General features: G+C 37.2%; 1 protein-coding gene across 3 annotated transcripts in view; it reads right to left on the bottom strand.

Annotated features, from left to right (window-relative positions):
• Positions 1-22,817, bottom strand: part of SLC38A9 (solute carrier family 38 member 9) — an 86,264-nt gene that overhangs the window by 9,480 nt on the left and 53,967 nt on the right. For all 3 annotated transcript variants that reach the window (XM_081826861.1, XM_081826863.1, XM_081826862.1), the window contains one exon: positions 9,724-9,830. In XM_081826861.1, the coding sequence (XP_081682987.1) occupies positions 9,724-9,830 (107 nt within the window). The remainder of the gene's footprint in view (positions 1-9,723; positions 9,831-22,817) is intronic.

The raw sequence follows: 22,817 nt of genomic DNA, 5'->3' as shown, positions 1-22,817 counted from the left end.
CCCACGGCTCACAAATCTGGTCTCCATCATCGCTAAAGTTACAGCCAAACAATTCAGCACAACTAAATTATGGCAATAAGCCTATTCATTTTTCATTTTAAACACAAATTACTTTGAAAGCTAAGAAAACAGATAAGAAAAAAATTATATACAATTTTACTTTAGTTTGATAACACAATAAGGAAAGTGGACATTTGGCATTAGGGAGCATTTCTGATTTTTTGGACAACTCTTCTCCTTAAATGGGCTGAGCAAGAATAGAAAGTTATAAATTTGAATGTTCATAAATTCACTTAAAAAGCAAGTAACAAGCTACGAGAAATCCTAAGGTTAGGTCTAAATAGACAATCAGCTTGAAAACAAACCAGGGATTCCAGACCCTGAATTAGATGGTGGACACGCCTATGAAGAAGCCACAGGAACTTGGATTATGCAGGTTGGTTCTAGCATTCTCAAAGAGCTTCTAATTGTTTAGGGTTGAGGAAGGAGGCTTCAGGGGGCTTTCAAAGTCTTTCCTCTTTTTTTTTTTTTTTTTTTTAAGATTTTATTTATTTGACACAGAGAAAGAGCACAAACAGGGGGAGTGGGAGAGGGAGAAGTAGGCTCCCTGCTTAGCAGGGAGCCTGACGATGACCTGAGCCAAAAGCAGCCACTTAACTGAGCCACCCAGGTGCCCCAAGTCTTTCCTCTTTAGTTTATGAAGCCTAGGGCCCATTTCAGGCTAGACATCAGTCACTCCTAAGGTTGTCTCATGGTTTTGTAGAGAATGAACAGAAATGAACAAGGAAACTACCTTTCATATCAAAGGGTAGTATTCTCCCATTATGATGTTTAAAAGTCATTCTACCTTCAACCTACTCAATGTGACTCAAAAACAGAGGTAGTCTTATAAAATGCAAAATCTTGGGAGGCCAAAACAGCTGTGTCAGAGATAGCTATACATAAAGTGGGACAGCTACCATTTCATGGACAGTCTTTAGCTTACATAGCACCTGATCACCCATCATTCTGGTCAGGCTTTCTGCAAAGACGTGTACCTTAGTAGACTTTGGGGGAAAGTCTGATGAAGATGGTAAGGCTAAGGTGCAAAGGCTTCCTGATAAGTCAGTTTTCCCTTCTGTTTTCCTGTTCTTATAGCACTGTACACATACCTGAAATTACAACATCTACTAGAGTTTATTGTAGTTATTACTAGTTTCTATTATAAAAGTAATCTATGTTCATGAATGAAAGCTCCCAAGGGGAAAAAAACTGTCCCTCAACACCCAAAAAGTAGCCAACATTAAGAGTTTTTGTATCGGGGCGCCTGGGTGGCTCAGTTGGTTGAGCGACTGCCTTTGGCTCAGGTCATGATCCTCGAGTCCCGGGATCGAGTCCCGCATCGGGCTCCCTGCTTGGCGGGGAGTCTGCTTCTCCCTCTGATCCTCCTTCCTCTCATGCTCTCTGTCTCTCATTCTCTCTCTCTCTCAAATAAATAAATAAAATCTTTAAAAAAAAAAAAGAGTTTTTGCATCATGTTGGTATTTTAATTTTTCTATGTCTAAGTTGGTTCATACCACTAGACTATGAGATCCTTGAGGGCAAGGACTATGTGTTTTTCACCTTTATATCCTCAATACCCAGAACAATATCTGGGACAGAGGAGGAACCTGGTAAATGTACAGGAAAAATAATAAGCACGCTGGTTATAGTTAGTAGCCAGTTATTAAATAGGCTAGGTGCTAGGCTATGCAATAAGCACTTTATATGTATAATCTCATTAAATGTAGGTGCATTCATTTTCTTCATTTTATAAATGAATAAACTAGTACAGCAAGGTTACAGAACTTGTTCATGGTTACAGAGTAAGTAGCTGGTAAAGTCAGTATTCAAACTAAAGATGTTATGGCTCCAAATTGCATGCCCTTAGCTATTACAGTAGAGAAATGATCAGTCTCGAATGCATCTGTGTCACAGTTAATAAACAACAATAAAGAAAATAAAGATAGGTGGCTCAGTCAGTTAAGCGTCTGCCTTTGGCTCAGGTGATGATCCGAGGGTCCTGGGATTGAGCCCTACATCGGGCTCCCTGCTCAGTGGAGAGCCTGCTTCTCCCTCTCCCACTCCCCCTGCTTGTGTGTGCTCTCTCTCTCTTTTAAATAAATAAATAAATAAATAAATAAATAAATGAATAAGATCTTTAAAAAAAAAAAGGAAAAAAGATAAAGAAGTAACAAGTTACGAGTAACAAAGGATACAGCAGAGTGCACACACAGATGCAAGAGAAATATTAAAATCAGTTCTATTTTACAGTAGTCTAAATGTACACTCAATGCAACTAGGTCAAGAGTTGCGTATCTGTTTTCATCTGAAACTACTCTAATGAACAGAAAAGATGTTTTAATATGAAAGCAGCTGAGGGTTAGCATGATCCTGGGAAGCATGCCACCTATGAATACCATGCACACATGTGGGTTTTGCTATTCTCTGGCTTGAACACAAGCCATCACTGTACTAGGCCTGGAGATACAGCCTCTTAAAAGCCCGTTTAATGGAAAAGGGAGGAAAAAAGCCATCTTTTAGACAACGAGTCTCAAAGTAAAAAATATATTTAAAAAGAGGCACAGGTGACAAATGAATCCTACACATTAATTAGGTAATCTACTCTGCCTTATGAATGAGCAACAGGGGGCAGGGTGACGGGAAGAATGCCACCTCAGAATGAGGACTAGCTTTATCGGGGGTGGGCACAAGTGGTGCTGGAAGCACATTCTGCTTCTCGAATATAGTTTATGATTTGTTCCACATACCGTTCATAGTGAAAATACTATGCAATGGAGCATTTACTAACAAAAACGACAGACAGAAACTGACCACACAGAGCTATCCTGCACATTTACATAAAAACCTCTGACGATGTATAGTTAAGTAAACTACACAGATTCATATGAAGCAGCAAAAAGTAAATAACAAATTGAGATATAAGGCACTGCAAATGTTTTTAAAGAATTAGCATGGTGTAAAACTAAATAAAGACAGGCAAAACAAAACAAAAAAAGCACTGTATAGGTTCTAATTCAAACATGATGAGGAAATACCAAGAGGTTAGTCCACATATCTAGGATCATTTCCTAGATGTTTACAGAGACTATATATTCTGACGATAAAGAATGAGTTGGATGATCTTCAAATCTACAACTTTTTTTTTTCTTTTGGTAAGGTATGCCTTACTAAGGAATAGAAATTATCTCCCATTTAGTGACACGCGCACACACACAAAACAACTATGTTTAGTGAAAAAAAACAAAACAAAAAAACAATGAAATTAAGCCAAACTTAACAAAGCTGGAAAATCTGATCATTACACCTGTTTAGGAGCCACATTATTTTCCTCCTTCACAAATGTCTTTAGATCCAAGTCCAACTGCAGTTTATATAGAAGGAAGTGAGGCCTTTTTATTCTTTTGTCTTCTCTACTTTTAAGCCTTTGTTTACTGAGCTCTGAATGACTAACACAACATTAACAATTCAGAGTCCCTGACAAGCTTCACATTTTTTTTTTTTAAAGATTTTATTTATTTGTCAGAGAGAAAGAGAGAGTGAGTGAGCAAAAGGCAGAAGGATAAGCAGGCTCCCCGCTGAGCAAGGAGCCTGACACGGGGCTCAATCCTGGGACCCTGGGATCATGACCTGAGCCGAAGGCAGGCATTTAACCAACTGAGTCACCCAAGCATGCCAGCTTCACATTTTCTGACTTAAATCTCAAGGAAATATATATTAACAGGACTTCTATGAGTCAAATTACTTACTGAAACCTGCTGAAAAGTATAATCATTAAATAAACCAAATGACAATTTTTTTCTTAGAATATAGTACCCATTTAGCTTAATTTATGCAAGTATATAAGCCAATTTCAGTACAATCAAAAGGAGAGCTTATGTATTTACATATATTTAAAGTATTTAGAATTTTGTTGGCACAAAGTGTTAGCTTTACATTACAAAATGCTAGCTTTATCATTAGTATTTACTAATGTTTTAAAAAGTTAACATGAAGTCTAACTGATTTTTTGAAAGCTAGACTATACTTCATACCGTGGTTTCAATTAAGACAATAAGAAACCATCATCCACTTAAACTTTTAAGCTTCTTTTTAAAAAATATTTCCCACAAAAGCCAAAAGTTGAGTTAAATTTTATCAGCTGAATCTCACATACGAGTTCTACAAAGTGCTAGTCCCAAAAGGGAGCAGAAACAGGAATGCATTTTATGGTGTGTACACATAAAAAAACAGATTTCAAGGCCCATTGAGTGTTCTAGTAAGAAAGGCAGAGAATCTCCCTGCAATCCTTGGAAGACCATAAACTGAAATGTCTATCTCTCCATGCAGTCCCGAGCTTCTCTCACTGCGGAATGCACATCTCCAGATACACTGGTATGAATTTCCAGAAAAGCGATTCTACTTAAGAGTTTTAGGAAGCACAAAGTTAAGGAGAGGCCGTCTTCTTTTTTCATAGCAGTCTGACACTCTTTGAGGAAGATGTGGTGGCAGCTGCAGCACAGCTGGGGTCCACCTGCTCCTGCCTCACTGCTGTTTGCTCTCACCCAGGAACAAGTCGGTCAGAAAGCTGTGCACTGCAGCTATGGCTTACAGATACCAGAAAGACTCCCGTAAAACCCGAAGTGGGGATTCACCGAATGTAAATGCCCTGGAGAATCTGTGCTGACTTCATCAGAGGCACACAGGAAAAGAATATCAAAGTAAAAGAATGAGTTTGGATGCCCACCAAGACTCTGAGAATCACTATGCGATTTAAACTCCTTGGGCTGAAGGTACTACGATTCCTAAGATTTTCCAAAGTCAGTTCTAGACAAGGAATCACAAGCCACTCACTGACTTGCACAGTCCTTCAGAGATTATTAAGCATATTACTTCCATCAGTATCGAATGGTTGAAGTCACTACTGTAGATATTTACACCAACTATTTCAATAAATTATCATCTGTTAAAAAAATGTGTGATATGATCATAATAATCTGTGAGAAAAATTGTTCCATGACCTTTAACAATTTTTGTCGAAACATTAAAAACTCTCACTGTTGGTTACAAATGTATAAGGAAATGAAAACAATAGCAAAAGTACTATTTATTTAATATACTATTTTATTTTTTTTTAAGTTTATTTATTTATTTATTTGAAAGAGAGAGAGAGAGCAAGCAAGAGTATGAGCAGGGGTAAGGGTGAGAGGGAGAGTGAGAAGTAGACCCCCCCCGCCCCTGAGCAGGGAGCCAGTGTGGGACTCAATCCCAGGACTCTGGGATCATGACCTGAGCCGAAGGCAGACACTTAACCGACTGAGCCATCTAGGTGCCCTAATATATTATTTTAAAACATCAGAAACATTGAGAATTAAAGTGGTTTTTTTAATTTGTAAAAACTTACCAAGGGCACTTTGAATTGTTTCCTCCTTCTCATGGTATAATTACAATACAGAGCAAGCATCTTTTCCATGCCTTAGTGAACTGTCATATTCCTTTCTTCTAAGTTTGCATTACCTTCCATCACTTCATCCATTGTGCCTTCAAAGCTGTGAAGTATTTCTCAGAATTCTTTCAATGTGAAGTTTTCTGATAGTGCCACTTCCTGGGGACAACTTCATTCTTCTCATCACAACCACTTTCCTCATTCATGTTGATAAGTTCACCTTCCCCAGGTCCCCAGATTTCTCTGGCTGCACATTCAGAGTCTCTTGAATGTCTACCTTTCCACAAGCAGAGGTTTCTTCCATGATTTCATTTACGTTTCATTCAAATTTCATTTCCAGCATTTTCACTTTTTATTTCATTATTGCACTTTCACCTTTGTCAATTTTCTCTCTCGATTTCCCATTTTTGTAAAATATTATGTGGATTTACCACCAGGTAAGAAGGAGACAACTTAACTGTCCACTTGGCACTCTGTGTGTAAAGTGAATGACAGATGTGTAGTGACCAATCAATGAGACTTTGAAAGACGTGATGTGATTGGTAACAGATCATGATATATGTCTGTTATTTATGTGGTGATTTGTGAATTGAAGGGCAGGTAGCTATTACTTTATGTAAGTACTCAAATTTCAAATCCTGTGGTAATTGGAATTTGAACCATGTTGTTGGGGGACTGAGGTAATTTAACTAAACCACAGTAACTGAAAGTCATGCATATAGGAACTGTGTAAAGTGAGGTTTGCCTGTCATTTAACTCATTATTTTAAGACTTTTCTACGAAGACAAACTAATTCAGAGTACAGTAAAAATGTGCATGCATGCTTAAGATGAAATATGAGACTTCAATGAAATTGTGTTCTTCACCTACAGATTCCCAGGTATATGAGGTATTCTCTGTCATTAGGAGACTTTAGTGGTGAAGTTTGAGAAGCAGAGCCTTATTATGGATAGAATGATCCCATACGTAACTTGGTCTAAGTTGGCCTAAGAGAAAAGTTGATTAGTGTAGACAGGTGATTTAGATGGCACCAAGGAATACATTATTAATGAGATATACGTTATTTCCTGTGAAGATGAAACAGGTATTTTCCACTATCTTTCTAAACTTCCTAAAACTTCGTGTAGGTAGCTTTGTTCAAGTGACAATGAGTGAGGGAACTTGTGAAGGAGGAGGAAGGGATTTAAAAGTACAGAGCTTTAAAAGTATATGCTCATTTTCCCCTTACATCCCAAAGTTCCAAATGCTTACTTAGGATAAACAAGACTTTCTTCCTATTCCCTCAGAAGATTTAAAACTGTTTATGACAAAAGTATAAGTATAATAAGACTAAACATTTCCAGATAAAAACTAAATCTAGGGGCGCCTGAGTGGCTCAATGTGTTAAGCGTCTGGCTTTGGCTCAGGTCATGATCTCAAGGTCCTGGGATTGAGCCCCGTGTTGTAGGGCTCCCTGCTCAGTGGGAGCCTGCTTCTCCACCTGCATTTCTGCCTGCTTCTCTGTCTCTGCCCCTCCCCCTGCTCGTGCTCTCTCTCTAAGAAATAAAATCTGTAAAAAAATAAAATTGAAAAATAAAATTAAAATCTAGTGCAGTGATGAGAGAAAAGATAAGAATTGACATGGTTCATTACGTATTTTTCCGGGGATCCATTATTAGCATTATAGGAAGAAATCTTGGAGAACAGTTAATATGTTCTTATTGCAAAATAAGTTTTAAGGCACTGGAAAGAATCTGAAGGGGAAAATATTTTCTCCTGCTAGGTGAGAGATCCATAGTCTAAATGTAAGGAGAGAAGGTAAGAGGGATATAGAAACAAAAAATTTCTAGCTGCTACTATACACCACAGCATGTTAAATACCTTTCCTGTTTTATAATGTTTAATTGTGATTAAAACCCTGAGATGTAGGTATCAAATAATACTATTTTTACATCTGAAAAATCTGAAGGTCACCAAGTTAGAGAGTTTGGAAAATCCAGATTAACCTAATTCTAACTCCATTCACAGGTAATATGCCAGATGTGTTACTATGTAAGAGTAAACATGAAAATGGTAGAGTTTGATTTATATTCTTGCCCTAATTTGAGAGCTAACTTCCTTCTCCTTAGAAGGATTTTTGCCTTCATAATGATTCTGCCACATATTACTTGAAGTCTTCTCAGAATCCCCAGGCACAGTGAACTCTTCTTTGTATTTCAGTAACAATTGTATAGATCTCTATTAGAGCTTCACCATGATTTTTGTTTACATGGTTAGAAGCCATCAAACTGATTTCAAAATCTGCAGACAAGGCCACAAGTAACTGGTTAACTTCTGCCTGCTTTGGGTTCAGTTCACTCTTCTTTCTCTAGTATCTTTTTTTTTTTTTAATTTTTTTTAAGATTTTATTTATTTGCGAGAGAGAATGAGAGACAGAGAGCATGAGAGGGAGGAGGGTCAGAGGGAGAAGCAGACTCCCTGCTGAGCAGGGAGCCCGATGTGGGACTCGATCCCGGGACTCCAGGATCATGACCTGAGCCGAAGGCAGTCGCCCAACCAACTGAGCCACCCAGGCGCCCCTTTTCTCTAGTATCTTAAGGTAGAAGGTTAGGCTATTGATTTGAGATCTTTCTTCTTTTTTAGTGTAGGTGTTTACAGCTATAAAATTTCCCTTCAAGCACTGCTTTAGCTGCATCCCATAAGTTTTGCTATGTTGTGTCATTTTTAGTAATCTCAAAGTATTTCCCAATTTTTCTTGTGATTTTTTCTTTGACGGATTGCTTATTTAGGAGGCTGCTATTTAATTTCCATGTATTTGTCAATCTTCCAAATTTCTTCATTAGTGATTTTTAAATTTACTTCACTGTGGTCAAAGAACATACTTGGTATGATTTCAATCCTTTTAAATTTATTGAGATTTATTCAATTTCCCAGCCTATGGTCTATCTTGGTATATGTTCCGTAAGCATTTGAAAAGAATGTGCATTCACCTGTTACTTGAGAGAAGACTTTTACAAATGTTAATTAGATCAAGTAGGTTGATATTATTTTGGTTTTCTATATCCTTATTTATTTTCTATTCCATCAATGATTAAAGGAGGGGTAATGAAATCTCCAATTATAATAGTGAATTTGTCTACTTCTCCTTTCTGTTTTGACAGCTGCTGCTTCATTTATTTGGAAGCTCTGTCCCTGTGTGCATATATATTTATGATTATTATGTCTTCTTGAGGGATTGATCCCTAAAGATCATTATGTACTGTTGCTCTTTATTTCTGTTAATACTCCTCATTCTGAAGTCGACTTTGTCTGATACTAAAACAGCCACTCTACCTGTCTTATGTTTAGTGTCTGCATGGTATATCTTTATATTTCAAGTATACAGCTGACCTTTGAACAACATGGGTTTGAAATGTGCAGGCCCACTTAAATGCAGATTTTCTCCAATAGATACAGTACAGTACTATAAATGCATTCTCTTTCTTATGATTTTCTTAGTAACATTTTCCTTTCTCTAGCTTACTTTATAAGAATATAGCATATAATATATAAAAAATGCAAAATATGTATTAATCAACTGTTTATGTTATCATTAAAGCTTCCAGTCAACAGTGGGCTATTAGGAGTTAAGCTCTGGGGGAAAGTTATACATGAATTTATGACTGTGGCAGTGGGGGATGAGGTAGTCAGCACCCTTAACCCCCATCTTGTTCAAGGGTCAACTGTAGTCAGGTTTTGTTTTTTAATCACTTTGATATCTTTTAATTGCAGCATTTAGACCATTTATATTTAAAGTTATCATCAATATGATTGGGTTTAAATCTATTATCTTGCTATTTGTTTTCAGTTTGTCCCATCTAGTCTTTGTTTTTCTTTTTATTCTTTGTTTCTTTTTTTTAATCTTTTAGATAACCTGGGTATTTTAAAAAGATTGTATCACCACTGTTGGCTATTAGCTATGCCTCTTCATTTTTTTAGTGATTACTCTATAGCAGGGGTTGACAAACTATGGTCCATGATGAAAGCTGGCTTGCTGTCTGTTTTTGTAAATAAAGTTTTCTTGAAACATAGCCACCATCCATTTGTTCAAATACTCTTTATGGTTCCTTTCATGACACAGAAGCAGAGTTAGGTAGTTGTAACAAAGACCATAAGGCCCACAAAGCCTAAAATATTTACCATCTAAACCTTTACAGAAAAAGTTTGCTGATTACTTCTATGGTTTAAATTTAAGAATTAAGATCCAATAACAAAATTCAATTCCTCTGACAATTACTCACGTTGTTTTCTTGGTTCTTGTTGTTCTTCAAGAGTGTAATAATACAATTATGAATAAAGAAAGCAAGGGTAAGCACTCCAGTCAGCTGTGGAAACTGAAATCTTATCTCTAGGAGAAAAAGAGAGTGGAAAAAAAAAAAAAAACAAACCACAATACATTAAAAGTGACAGCCAGAAAACGAATGTTAGTAGCCAAAAGTTGACTGCCAAAAATTAGTTGCCTCTGCCTTATCCAGGGAATAAGAATATTAAAATGTCTTTACAAAGTTCCTCAAGGCTGGCATTATACTTGAGCAAAGTACTTGAAAAGGGAAAGAAAAGGAATTAAGAAATGACTACTCTGTGAGGGTATTTCACATCAGTTAATGCTGTTTGAGGTCACACAACTAGTGTGTGGCACAGCAGGTTTCAAATTTAGAACTCTAAAGGTCTTCCTCTTCTAATATCTGAATTTGCCAGAAAAACACCTTTAGAAAAGGAATCAGAAAAAGGGAGAATTGGTCATTTAACATTTTTCAAGGGCTAATGTAAAAGGCACTGCTTAAAAATACAGAAATAACAAATGTCTACACAGAGGGGAATGGTTAAACTAGGATATAATTGCTCTGTGGTATATAGTACATAAGAATTATGTTCTAAAGAAAGGTTTTATGCTATGGCAAATGTTAACGACTCAAATAGCATGTATAGTATGATTTTACATTTATTTTTAAAAGTTTGTGTGTGTATATATATACGTATGTATGCTAAGAAAAAGGATTGGGGGAATAATCACAAAAGTTTAAATAGTTATTATCTCTAAATTTTCTATAATAAATTCAAAGTTAATATGAAATAAGAACAATAAAATAATAAATATTTCAAAAGTACTGCCAATTTCTGTCTTTGAGGTTTGCTAACACAAAAATGAAAAACTGCTTTTATGTAAAATAAGATCAAGATTTACAGTGCTGTATCTAGGCAAAGTAGGTGGCAAAAGTGAAGAACAACCTGTCTCAAGAGATTCCTTAGTTATAAAAAGAAAAGAAAGTCCACTGATTTTTGCAATAGTATTTAGGAAAGGAAATAAGAATAACTAAGAAGCAAGCACTGGCTCTGAAATAAATCAGGATGTAAGAGTTTAAAAATTATATACTTTAGTTTTCCATTAAGTTTTTGTTGGTCTATTAGCTTTCATCTAAATTTTCATTTGCAGAAGCAATTCAAAGTCTATTTTTCTGGGGTGCCTGGGTGGCTCACTCAGTTAAATGTCTGACTCTTGGTTTTGGCTCAGCTCATGATCTCAGGGTTGTGAGATCGAGCCCCGTGGTGGGCTCTGCACTGGGCATGGAGCCTGCTTAAGAGTCTCTCTCTCCCTCTCCCACTGCACCCACCCCTCCCACCCATGTACACATGCTCTCTCTAAAAAAAATAAAATAAAATAAAACAAAATATTTTTCTCAGGAAAAATTTCCCCTTTTCTGTCTATAAGCTTTTAACTTTTTTTTACATCTAAGCAATAAAATAAAATGTGGGGGCAACTCCCACTTCTGTTTAAAAAAATAAAAATTTTAAAACAATTTTATTTTATTTTATTTATTTATTTTTTTAAAGATTTCATCCATTTATTTGAGACAGAGAGAACGAGAGAGAGCACATGAGAGGGGGGAGGGTCAGTGGGAGAAGCAGACTCCCCGCCGAGCAGGGAGCCCGACGTGGGACTCGATCCAGGGACCCCAGGATCATGACCTGAGCCGAAGGCAGCCGCCCAACCAACTGAGCCACCCAGGCGCCCCAAAACAATTTTATTTTTAAGTAATCTCTACAACTAATGTGGGGCTTGAACTTACTTCGAGATCAAGAGTTGCACTCTCTACTGACTGAGCCAGCCAGAGCCCCACTGCCAAAACCAACTCTTAATACACTGGGCATATAAGGATACATTGATCACTTCAGATCAATAATCAGAATTATATTTATATAATAGTAAGAGAGGTACCATTTTTGGAAATATGATAAAATTATTATTTACATGACTTTATTCTTTGCGGAACAATAACTGAAAAACTCTTTAGTAAGAATTCAAAGTCATCAAATCACAAAGGAAGAGAGCAAAAGAGAATGAAAGGAAAAAAGGAATTACAAAACAACCAGAAATCAATTAATAAAATGACAGTATTAAGTCCATACCTATCAATAATTACTTTATTTTATTTATTTTTTTCTTGTGCACATCCAGGATGATTTCCTTGAGATGACTTTCTAGAAGGAGTATTTTTTTTTAATATTATGTTCAGTTAGCCACTGTATATATCAAAAATTATTTTAAATGTAAATGGACTAAATTCTCCAACCAAAAGAAAAAGAGTAGCTGAATGGATAAAATAACAAGACTCAACCAGATGTTGCCTACAAGAGACTCACTTCAGCTTTAAGGACACACATAGACTCAGAGTGAAGGGCCGGGAAAAGATATTCCATGCAAATGTAAACCAAAAGAAAGTAGGGCTATATGTATATCCAAAAAAATAGACTTTATACCAAAGACTGTATCAAGAGACAAAAAAGGTCATTATATAATAATAAAGGGATCAACTCATCAAACATTTGCAAATATTTATGCTCCCAAGATAGGAGCACCTAAGTACATAAAGCAAATATGAACAGATCTTATGGGAGAAATAGACAGCAATATAATAATAGTAGAAGGCTTCAATATACCATGTTTAACAATAAATAGATCGCCCAGACAGAAAATCAATAAGGGAACACTGAACTTAAATGACACATTACACCAGATGTACTTGATAGACATTTACAAAATATTCCATCCAATAACAGAATACACATTCTTCTCAAGTGCACATGGAACATCTCCAGGATACATCACATGTTAGCCCACAAAGTATGTCTCAACAAATTTAAAAGAACTGAAATCATACCAAACATCTTTTCCAACCATGATGGTATGAAACTAGAAATCAATTACAGAAAAAAAAAAAAACTGGAAAATTCACAAATATGTGGAGATGAAGTAACATTGTTACTGAACAACCAATGAGCCAAAGAAGGAATCAAAAGAGAAATCAAGATGTTGAGACAAATGAAAATGGATACAACTTACCAAAACTTAAAGGATGAAGCAAAAACAGTTCTATGAGGTCAGTTTATGGTGATAAACATCCACATTAAGAAACAAAAAAGATCTCAAATAAACAACCTAACTAGATGCCTGGGTGACTCAGGTGGTTAAGTGTCTGACTCTTGATTTTGGCTCAGGTTATGATTTCAGGTTCCTGGGATTGAGCCCCATGTTAGGCTCTGCACTAAGTGGGGGGTCTGCTTGAGGATTCTCCCTCTTCCTCTGCCCCTTCCCCCGCTTGAGCTCATGCTCGTTTGCTCACTCTCTCAAAAACACATAAATAAATCTTAAAGAAAAAAACCAACTTTATACCTCAAGTAATAATGAGAAAAAAAGAACAAATTAACCTAAAGTAGAAGAAATGAAATAACAAAGATGAGAGCAGAAATAAGTGAAATAGAGACTAAAAAGACAATAGAAAAGATGAATAAAACTAAGGTATTTTTTTGAAAAGATCAACAAAACAGATAAACCTTTAGCTAGATTAAACAAGAAAAAAGAGAGAGGACTCAAATGAAAAAATTATAAATGAAAGGGGAGACATCACAACTGATAGCACAGAAATACAAAGATTTATAAGAGATGACTGTAAACACTTATACATCAACAAACTGGACACCAACAAATTGGACTTAGACACCAAGAGATAGATACATTACTAGAAACATACAAACTACCAAGACTGAATCATAAATGGAAAATATGAACAGACCAATTTCTAGTGAGGAGATTGAATCAGTAATAAAAAATCTCCCAATAAAGAAAAGTCCAGGCAGGACCAGATATCTTCACTGGTGATTTCTAGCAAACATATGAAGATGAACTAATACTAATCCCTTTTAAACTCTTCCAAAAAAATAAAAGAGGAGGGAACACTTCCAAACTCACTTTATGAGGCCAGTATTACCCTGATCCTGATATCAAATTCAGTCAAGGACACTACAAAAAAAGAAAATTACAGGCCAATATCCCTGATGAACATAGATGCAAAAATCCTCAACAAAACATTAGCAAACTGAATTCTATACCATGATTAAGTGGGATTAATTCTAGGGATGCAAGGACAGTTCAACATCCACAAATCAATCAACATGATAGACCACATTAATAAAACAAGGGATAAAAATCATATGATCAGCTCAATGGATGCAGAAAAAGCATCTCACAAACTTCAATATCCATTTATGATGAAAACTCTAAACTGGGTATGGAGGGAATGTACATCAACATAATAAAGGCCATGGCCAACATAGTACTCAACAGTGAAAAGCTGAAAGCTTTTCCTCCAAGATCAGGAATGAGAGACAGGATGCCCACTCTCACCATTCTTATTCAACACAGTACTAGAAATCCTAGCCACAGCAATTAATCAACAAAAAGAAATAAAAGGCCCCCAAATCGGAAAGGAAGAAGTAAAACTGTCTCCATTTGCAGATGACATTATATATAGAAAACTCTAAAGACTCCACCAAAAAACTTACAACTGGGGCGCCTGGGTGGCTCAGTTGTTGAGCGTCTGCCTTCAGCTCAGGTCATGATCCCAGGGTCCTGGGATCGAGCCCCACATCGGGCTCCCTGCTCCGCGGGAAGCCTGCTTCTCCCTCTCCCACTCCCCTTGCTTGTGTTCCCTCTCTCACTATGTCTCTATCAAATAAATAAAATCTTTAAAAAAAAAAACAACTGTTACAACTAATAAATAAATTCAGTAAAGTTTCAGGATACAAAATCAATATGCAAAAATCTGTTGCACTTCTATACACTAACAATGAACCATTAGAAAGAGAAATTAAGAAAACAATTCCATTTACAATAGTATCGGAAAGAATAAAGTACTTAAGAATCAATTTTAACCAAAGAGGTGAAAGACCTGTAAGGTGAAAACTATAAGACAGTAATGAAAGAAACTGAAGATGACACAAATAAATGGAAAGATATTCCATGTCCATGTTTGAAGAATTATTACAGTTAAAATGTCCATGCTACCCAAAGCAATTCAATGCAATCCCTATTAAAATTCCAATGGCATTTTTCAAAGAAATAGAACAAACAATGCTAAAATGTGTATAGCATCACAAAAGACCCTGAAAGCCAAAGCAGTCTTGAGGAAGAGCAAGACTGAAGATAGCCCAATCCCGGATTTCAAACTACAGTACAAAGCTATTGTAATCAAAACAGTATGGTACTGGCAAAAAAAGAGACACAGAGATCACTGGAACAGAAGACAGTGCCCAGAAATAAACCCAGACATACATGGTCAATTCATTTATGTTAAAGGAGCCCAAAATATACAAACTGGATCAGCCACACCCACCTCTCAATTATTACCTCAGTTTTATGTGCTTTAGCACATTCACGTTCTGACAGTATTTTCATTAACACTACTTTTCTACATATTCTGTTGGTGCAGAGAGAATGCATAAATGAGGCTATAGCACCTCTGACCTCAATTTATTATATTATTATTGTTATTATTACCATTACCATTATTATTATGCATTTGACCGTAGCAGCTCCATTATGAACCCTACTTTTAGGCAGGGAATTATAGGACTATTTTTCCTCTACCCTACTGATGTCCTGGAGTCATAGAGAACTATCTCCTACTTCAGCCAGCCTTAAATAAAGGGGAAGGAGTGTTTCAGTGCCACTAAAGTTGTTTTTAGCTTAAAAGAGAAGGCTCTTCATGATTGGGACTTGGCCTCTTTATCCTTATCGCCAATCACTTCCCAACTAGTATTCTTTCACTCCAGCAACCCAGATTCTTGTAATTTCCTAAATGGGTCGTGTTATCTCAGGCCTTAACTGTTGCTTAAACATGTTGTTCTATTGACCTGGCATATATCCCTTCCACCAATTCTTCATTTAAAGAACTCCTTTAGGTCCTTAGAAACCTTCTCTGATTTCTAATTTTTATTTGCATGCAATCCCCCTAGATTATTGTCTCTTAGATTTATCTCTACATCATGATCAGTAATTCACAAATTGATCTTACTGCTCAACTGTAAGATCCTGGAGGGTAGTGAGCCACATCTCTTTTTGATAATGTATAGTACATAATCAGAGGTATTCCTTTATATTCAGAATAAAGGACTTCAGCCAATTAAGTGGTCAAAATTCTATTTTAAACTGTTCTTCAGAATGACTTTGCTTTTTGCTAAGATCTTTCAGTTTTCAATAAGCTCCCTTCAGTATAGCTATCTTTCCTGTCTTTCAGAGCAATCAACTTCTATTACCTCTAAATGCTTTCTGAAGCAATTTGTTAATCGATCCTTTTCTAACCATGGCTGGTGATACCAGTGTTGTTTTTAACTTGTCAAATTAGAATGAGTAAATATCTGGCTTTTTCCAATTAACCAACAAAAACTCTTTTTGAGTAATTTTCTTTTTTATTTTTTTTAAAGATTTTCTTTTTTTTTTTTTTTAAGGATTTTATTTATTTATTCATGAGAGACAGGGAGAGAGAGAGAGAGGCAGAGGCAGAGAGAAGCAGGCTCCCCACTGAGCAGGGAGCCCGATGCAGGCCTCGATCCCAGGACCCCGGGATCATGACCTGAGCCGAAAGCAGATGCTTAACCATCTGAGCCACCCAGGCGCCCTAAAGATTTTATTTCTTTATTTGACAGAGAGAGAGAGAGAGAGCACAAGCATGGGGAGCAGTAGAAGGAGAGGGAGAAGCAGGCTCCCTGCCTAGCAGGGAGCCCGATGCGGGGCTCAATTCCAGGACCCTGGGATCATGACCTGAGCCAAAGGCAGACGCTTAACGACTGAGCCACCCAGGAGCCTCACTGAGTAATTTTCTTAAAAACCTGAGATTCTTTTCAACAGTTTCAGTGAGATATAATTCATATGCACTTCACCCATTTAAAGTATACAACCATTTTGGAATGCCATTTGGCAATATCAACCAAAGCAGAATATACGCATACCCTTTGACCTTGCAAATACACTCTTAGGTTTATACTCAAGAGAAAGCTGTCATATTTTCACCCTAAATATGTATAAGAATAGAGTACAGCAATAAACATAATACTAAACAACTGGAGACAAACGTCCTTGAACAGCAAAAGATAAACAAATTGTGGGTATAGTTATACAATGAAATACCAATGAGAATGAACTACAAATGTACACAACTACATGGATCAATATCACAATTTAATGTTGACTGGAAGAAGCCAGACACTAAAGAACATATGTTCTATATTTCTTTTACATGACTTAAAAACAAAACAAAACAAAACACAGACAAAACCAACTTTTGGGGTTAGAAGTTAGAACAGTGGTTAACTTTGCAGGGAGACAGCAGCTGGTAGGCATAATGAGAGGAACTTCTAGAGTGCTAGTTTTTGCTCTGGTTCTGGGTATCTGGTACATTGTGAAAATCAAACTGTATACTTAAGAGTTGTGCACTTTTATATGTGTATGTTATGCCTCAATAAAAAGTTCAAAAGCAAAAACAAAAAAAAATGATAGGGCTTACATGTAAAAAAATATGAAAACAGAAATTCCATTATATTTGGAGGCATTATTAAGTATCAGTGAGTGCATGGTAGAATGTAGTCTGCTCCTAATGGAAAGTTAATAACAAAACTATTTAAAGCATATGTGGTTAGAAAATTATTTTTTCTGGTTGCAGATGAACACAATGCTGCTAACAAATGGCAAATCACTGCATAATCCTTGGAGATCAGTGTCTGAAGTCTTTCTGAAATCAGATTCAAAGCATTTAACAGTTTTTCATTTTAAAAATGTAGTCCTAAATGTGTACTAATTGTTAAAAAGTATTACAGGGCTTCCACCAAAAAACAGCATTCTCTTGCTTCATACCTCCCATCCTGAAGCCTGTTTCCTAGAGGTAATTATACCTCTTATAACTATTCAGCACACTTTAAATTTATAATCTATCTTATTTAATATGCTTATATTCCTTTTCCTTTATTTTAAAAATTTTAGACATAATCCATTGACCTTTTATGTTACTACCACTGCTCACATTTTTCCATCCCCTATCCCCCCAATATAATCTTAATTCTAATTTTGGTTTTGTAAAAATAAATATTCAGTGTTTTAATTTTGATGATTATTTTGTATTATTCACAGTTAAGCCATGAAATGTATTATCATTATATTTTCTTATATAAAAATACTTTTGTTGGCCTGTTTTTATGGAGGTTTACAGAGATTTGGAGGTATTTTCTTTTTGGTTGTCTGTCTCAACACTAATTTTTCCCCAAACTCTCCAAAAGAATGGTAAAAATCTACTCTATACATGGGGCGCTTGGGTGGCTCAGTCATTAAGCATCTGCCTTCAGCTCAGGTCATGATCGCAGGGTCCTGGGATCAAGCCCCACATCGAGCTCCCTGCTCCGCGGGAAGCCTGCTTCTCCCTCTCCCACTCCCCTGCTTGTGTTCCCTCTCGCTGTGTCTCTGTCAAATAAATAAATAAAATCTTAAAAAAAAAAAAAACCTACTCTATACAACACATCAAATAATCTTTTCCATTTCATTTTCCTTTTGAAAAAATGCCTCCTGGGGCCCTCTGTCTGCTGCTGTGATCTGGGCAGGTTGCTTGCTAGGCCTGCTGCACAGCTGTTTCCTAGGATAGCCCTTCACCACTACTCTCAGGATTCTGTGATTTACTGCTTTTTGGTGGAACACATTCTGCAGGGTTTTTTGTGGGGTTTTTTTGTGAGAAAGAGTACATGGAAGGTAAAATTTTGTGAGACTTTACCTTCTGAAAATATCTATTGTACTCTAACACTTGAGTTAGGGTATGGTGGGATTTAGAATTTTAAGTTAAAATAACTTATCCTGAGACCTTCATGACACTTCTTCTGTCTTCTAGTTTTAGGAGTTGTTAAAAAGCCTGAGACTATTCTGACTCCAGACCTTTTGTGTAAACTTGTTCTTCATCCCTAGAAGCTTTCAGGGTCTTCTCTTTATCCATGGTGTTCTGAAATCTTGCGATGATATGCTTCAGTGTGGATTTTAGGGACTTGTATCTCTAGAAACTCATGTTCTTTGGTTAGCAGGAAACCTCTTAAATTATTTCTTTGGCAATTTCCTACCCCCCCCTTCATTTTCTCGCTATTCCATGGAACTATTTTTAGTTATTAGGCTACCCGGATTAATGCTTTAATTTTCTTACCTTTTTTCTATTCTTTCTTCCTTCCTTCCTTCTTTCCTCCCTCCCTCCCTCCTTTCTTCCATCCATCCAGGATTCCTAATCTACTTTTTGGGAAGTTGGCTTTATCTTCCAAATTTTCTTTGTATTCTTAATTTTTATTATATTTTTGGTTTCTAAGACCAACCTCCCTCCTTCTTTCCTTCCTTCCTTCCTTGGCACCCAAATACTGTTTCATGGATATATCACTTTCTTTTGTCATTTTGAGATGGTAATTTTTTGCAAGTTTTCTTATTCTTATTCCCTCTTATTCTCTTTTCCTTTCAAGGTCTTCCCCCCTGACTGAGTTTTGTTTTCATGTAAGAGGCTTTCCACAAAAATCTAGTGATCTTTGCCTATTTTTTTTTATATCGAAGCACATATGCTTTGGTGCTTTATATTGAAGCACAAAAAAATGTATACTTAGTAAACATCTAAATGGTCTGATACAAGCAAAGTACCTGCCACTTCTTTGGTAGAACCCAAATGTCCAAGACTCTAGGTCTTTTCTCTTGGACTTGTCAGTTTCTCCAGAGGAGAATCCTCTGTTATCCTATGCTGTCAGCATTCTGGGAGCCAAAGAGTAAAGAAAAGAGAATTGGAAGGATACAGGGAGAGAGGAGAGTCTTACCACTCAGCATAACACTTTCACTTAGTCTCTATTTTCAGACTAAAGCCTTTTTCCCACCCTTTGTTGTATGTGGAGAATCTGACTTCTGAGCCTAACTCAGTTTCTTCCATCACTTGGCTAAGTTGAGGGGGAAAAAGGGTTTATAATCTAACTATCTACCTATTCCTGATGTAAACTTGCAAAGAATTCTCCCCATTTTAAGCTCTTTTCCTTACTCTTGTTTTCGGAGGGACCCAAATGCCTCTAAATACTTAGGGTTTCAATGTATAGCTCAAAATGTTCTCCTTTGTGATGGAATCCCTCTCTACAGGTACTTAAATTTCAGCTTTGTCTGCTTTGCTGTCAGTCTAACCATCTACCAGTTTTCCAGTATCTAACAATCTACTGCTGTCTCTTGTCTGCTGTTGTCTCATCTATAGTCTCTTTGTGTTTGTTTTTACATTTATTTCTTCACTATTGCTTTTTTTTATTAAAGATTTTTATTTATTTATTTGACAGAAAGAGACACAGCGAGAGAGGGGAACACAAGCAGGGGGAGCAGGAGAGGGAGAAGCAGGCTTCCCGCTGAGCAGGGTGCCCGATCCCAGGACCCTGGGATCATGACCTGAGCTGAAGGCAGATGCTTAACGACTGAGCCACCCAGGTGCCCCTCTTCACTATTGCTTTAATGAGATTCAGGAGGGAGTAGGGATAAACACCTTTATTAATTCAACATTGTTTACGGACTACTCACTATGCCCTCGGAATTATTATAGGCCTTGGGGATACAAGAGTAATACAGAAGTACAGAAAGCAAAAACAAAGAACATCCCTTTTCTCAGGAGCTAAAACTTTTTTTTTTTTTTAAGATTTTATTTATTTATTTGACAGAGACAGAGACAGCGAGAGCAGGAACACAAGCAGTGGGAGTGGGAGAGGGAGAGCAGGCTTCCCACCGAGGAGGGAGCCCGATGTGGGACTCGATCCCAGGACCCTGGGATCATGACCTGAGCCGAAGGCAGACGCCCAATGACTGAGCCACCCAGGCGCCTGAGCTAAAACATTCTTGTTAAGGACGACAGATACACAAGTTAAAAAAAAATACAGGTATTCCTTACCAACTGAACTTTCACTCTTGAATTCAAGAACCAAATAGATTAAGAAACATTTTTACAAAGTCCTTTGTTTTCTTAACTTCTGCTACTTTCTATCTGAAACTCAAGAACCAAATAGATTAGAATAATAGATATCCCTTAATATTTCAACTCATTATTAGAATTAGGAACTTAATAGATTTAGATAACCAGGGATACTTGCATATAAGATTTGGTAGTGATGAGAGCTCTAAAGAAAAATAAGCCATTATGAAGTGGGAGTGGGCGGGAAGCCAGGGAAGGCCTCTCTAATGATAATAACCATGTGGATACCTAAGAAAAGACAAGGGCATTTCATGTATAGGTAAAAGTTAGTGCAAGAATTCTGAGCTAGGAGTGTGCTTGCCATTCTTGTGGAACAGCAGGGAAACAGTGTGGCTGGAGTGGACTAAATGGAAAAGTAACAGGGAATGTGGCAGACAGGATGCCAGGAGTCAGATCATATAGCACCTGTGGACTATGACAGAGGCTTGCTTTATTTATTTATTTAAAGATTTTTATTTATTTATTTGAGAGAAAGAAAGCGAGCACAAGCAAGGGGGAGTGGCAGGCAGAGGGAGAAGCAGACTCCCCGCTCAGCAGGGAGCCCAACACTGGGCTCAATCCCAGGACTCTGAGATCATGACCTAAGTCAAAGGCAGACGCTTAACCAACTGAACCACCCAGGCACCCAGAGGCTTGTTTTATTCTGAATGAGATGAATGAGATGGGAAACCAGGCTTTTGAAGGTGGTGTTTTAAAAACCTCACTCTGGTTGCTAGGTATGGAACAAACTACAGAGGGGGAGGAGAAGTGGAAATGGTGAGACTAGTTAAGAGGCTACTATAATCATCCAGGTGAAAGATTAGCAGCTTGACTAATTCTTTCTGGTGGAAATAGTAAAAAGTAGTTAGATTCTCAATTTATTTTAAAAGTACAGCTGACATGCTTTGGGGTGCCTGGGTGGCTCAGTTGTTAAGTGTCTGCCTTTGGCTCAGGTCATGATCCCAGGGTCCTGGGATCAAGCCCCGCATCAGGCTCCCTGCTCAGCAGGAAGCCTGCTTTGCTTCTCCCTCTCCCACTCCCCTGCTTGTGTTCCCTCTCTCGCTGTGTCTGTTAAATAAATAAAATCTTAAAAAAAAAAAAGTATAGCTGACATGCTTTGCAGATATGGAAGGTGGGGAAAAAAACCAATCAAGTATGATTCTAAAGTGTGGGGCCTGAGCATGTGGAAAATTGGAGCTACCACTTTCTGAGATAGAGAGACCTGGGAGAAGAGCAGATTAAGCAGGTTGGTGGGATGGGAGTGGATGAGGATGGAAACAAATATTTGGTTTTCATAAATATAAGTTTGAAATACCTAGTGGATGTCCAAGTGGAGATGTAGAAGGGGCAGGTAGATAAGGATGGATCTCAGTGGAGAGATCTGGCCTAGAGATACAAAACTGGGACTAGTCACCATATAGACAATATATAAAGCCAGGTGACTACATGATATTACTTAGGGAATAAAGGTAGAGAGAAAAGTAGTTTGAATAAAACCCTACATAACTCCATAACTAACTGGTCAGGAATGTGAGAAAGCAGTCATGTAGAAGAATCAAGAGAAAATGGGTTTTACAAAGACTCCATCAAAAAGGAGAACTACAGACCAATATCTCTGATGAACATGGATGCAAAAATTCTCACCAAAATACTAGCCAATAGGATACAACAGTACATTAAAAGGATTATTCACCACGACCAAGTGGGATTTATTCCTGGGCTGCAAGGTTGGTTCAACATCCACAAATCAAACAATGTGATACAATGCATTAATAAAAGAAAGAACAAGAACCATACGATCCTCTCAATAGATGCAGAAAAAGCATTTGACAAAGCACAGCATCTTTGGGCGCCTGGGTGGCTCAGTTGGTTAAGCGACTGCCTTTGGCTCAGGTCATGATCCTGGAGTCCCAGGATCGAGTCCCGCATCGGGCTCCCTGCTCGGCAGGGAGTTTGCTTCTCCCTCTGACCCTCCTCCCTCTCGTGCTCTCTGTCTCTCATTCTCTCTCTCTCAAATAAATAAA

This window comes from Leptonychotes weddellii, chromosome 7 (assembly GCF_054177405.1).
Source record: "Leptonychotes weddellii isolate Sample4059 chromosome 7, ASM5417740v2, whole genome shotgun sequence".
Lineage (NCBI taxonomy): Eukaryota > Metazoa > Chordata > Mammalia > Carnivora > Phocidae > Leptonychotes > Leptonychotes weddellii.
The sequence above is the reverse complement of the archived record's forward strand: the minus strand, read 5'-3'. Positions and strand labels throughout refer to the sequence as shown.